At 41.4% G+C, this 1,778-nt stretch overlaps 1 protein-coding gene across 2 annotated transcripts in view; it reads left to right on the top strand.

Moving 5' to 3' along the window:
• crip3 (cysteine-rich protein 3) overlaps positions 1 to 1,558 on the top strand; it is a 29,214-nt gene extending 27,656 nt beyond the window's left edge. For both annotated transcript variants that reach the window (XM_076286256.1, XM_076286255.1), the window contains exon 7: positions 411 to 1,558. In XM_076286256.1, the coding sequence (XP_076142371.1) occupies positions 411 to 548 (138 nt within the window). In that variant the 3' untranslated portion in view covers positions 549 to 1,558. The remainder of the gene's footprint in view (positions 1 to 410) is intronic.
• The last annotated feature ends 220 nt before the right edge of the window (positions 1,559 to 1,778 follow it).

Below are 1,778 nucleotides of genomic sequence, written 5' to 3'. Positions count from 1 at the left end.
TTCATCCAATGTTGCAAAGGCACATTCTGTTTACTAATCTGATATCATGTTAAAAGGCTGAGAAAGTGAGAAAAGAGAACTTTTGCAATTATGTAAGCACATAATGTAGTTTGAAAACTGCTGCCCTGAGTGAAAAAAAACAATGCAAATGATCTCAGCTGGTATTCTGTCTATAATGGAGTGGAGTGGACATTTCTGAGTCTCTCCAAAGGTTTGACTGGTTTTTACTAGTAGTGTATTTCTAACGTCTAAATGTCACTTTCTGAGTCAGTTAAAAGTCTCAAAGAGACTTCTTTTCAGCTTTTTTTTTATCAGTTTAGTTTCACACTTGTTAATCAAGTTAGTCTCAGCCTCACTCACATCTGCAGTATATTTGTATCAATGATTAAATCAGCTTTTTCTCTTTGCAGCATGAAGGCAGGCCATACTGCCATGTTCCCTGCTACGGCTACCTGTATGGGCCAAAAGGCGTCAACATAGGAAAGGTGGGCTGCTATGTCTATGACCAGGACAGAGAGAATGACAGAGAGATTTCCAATGAATCATAACTCAGCCAAATGTTACATACACATTCTCGCTCACACACACACACACACACACACACACACACACACACACACACACCTTAGCTCTTAAGACTCCACAACAGCAGTGTTGATGACACTCAATAAAACCCAATTACACAAAAAACACGTTACCACACACACACACACACATGCGGGCACACACACATGCACACACACACACCTTAGCTCTTAAGACTCCACAACAGCAGTGTTGATGACACTCAATAAAACCCAATTACACAAAAAACACGTTACCACACACACACACATGCGGGCACAGACACATGCGCACACACACACCTCTGAGCTCTAAAGACTCCACAACAGCAGTGCTGATGGCAGTCAATAAAACCCAAATACACAAAATACATGTTTACACACACACACACACACACACACACACACTGACATACTTAGCCACGGCAAGTCTGTTACATTGCTATTTGCCACTAGTTTTTAAAATCCATGGGAAGATTTGTATGCGGCTTCTTTGAATGGGCCTTCCTTGAGTCTGTGTCCTCATTCTTCTGTTACACCACATGTGATATGAACCTGCAACACTGCTCCATGTGCTTATGTAGACTGCATGCATCTGATAATGTTTATGCCAATGCCGACACACACACACACACACACACACCCCACACACACGCACACACCACACACACACACACCACACACACGCACACACACACCCACCCACACACACACACACACACACACACACCACACACACACCCCACACACACACACACACAGACACACACACACCACACACCCCACACACGCACACACACACACCCCACACACACACAGCCTTCCTCACATCATAATCACTGATGATAAATACATACTGTACAATCACAATTTGCAAAGTAAAGTAGAAATATCTCTCTGTTGAAGCATGTATGTATGTATGACAGTTGAAACTGCCAGTAACGGAACAGAAGCTGTAAATGATTGTTTGTGTATTATGTCTAAATAAAATGTCAAAGAAGCTTACACGATAGTTTCAGTATTTATTTTTGTTTGATCATTTTGTACTCTCTTTACCCAGGTTGCACCTACAGTAGATACCTTTTCTACAGTTAAGGAATACATTCATCTTTTTAGTAAGGGAAAGTAACAGTTTACTAAGTCACAGTCATAGTGTAGAAGTATTTCGGTGGCTGTTTGTCAGTTGCATGAAGTTGAAATGTCGTTGATGGATGA

This window comes from Alosa pseudoharengus, unplaced genomic scaffold, assembly GCF_046254945.1.
Source record: "Alosa pseudoharengus isolate Yale_2024_CS ecotype anadromous, Long Island Sound unplaced genomic scaffold, YU_APseudo_1.1 YU_APseudo_1.1_scf_15, whole genome shotgun sequence".
In the NCBI taxonomy this organism is placed as follows: Eukaryota; Metazoa; Chordata; class Actinopteri; order Clupeiformes; family Clupeidae; genus Alosa; species Alosa pseudoharengus.
The sequence above is the reverse complement of the archived record's forward strand: the minus strand, read 5'-3'. Positions and strand labels throughout refer to the sequence as shown.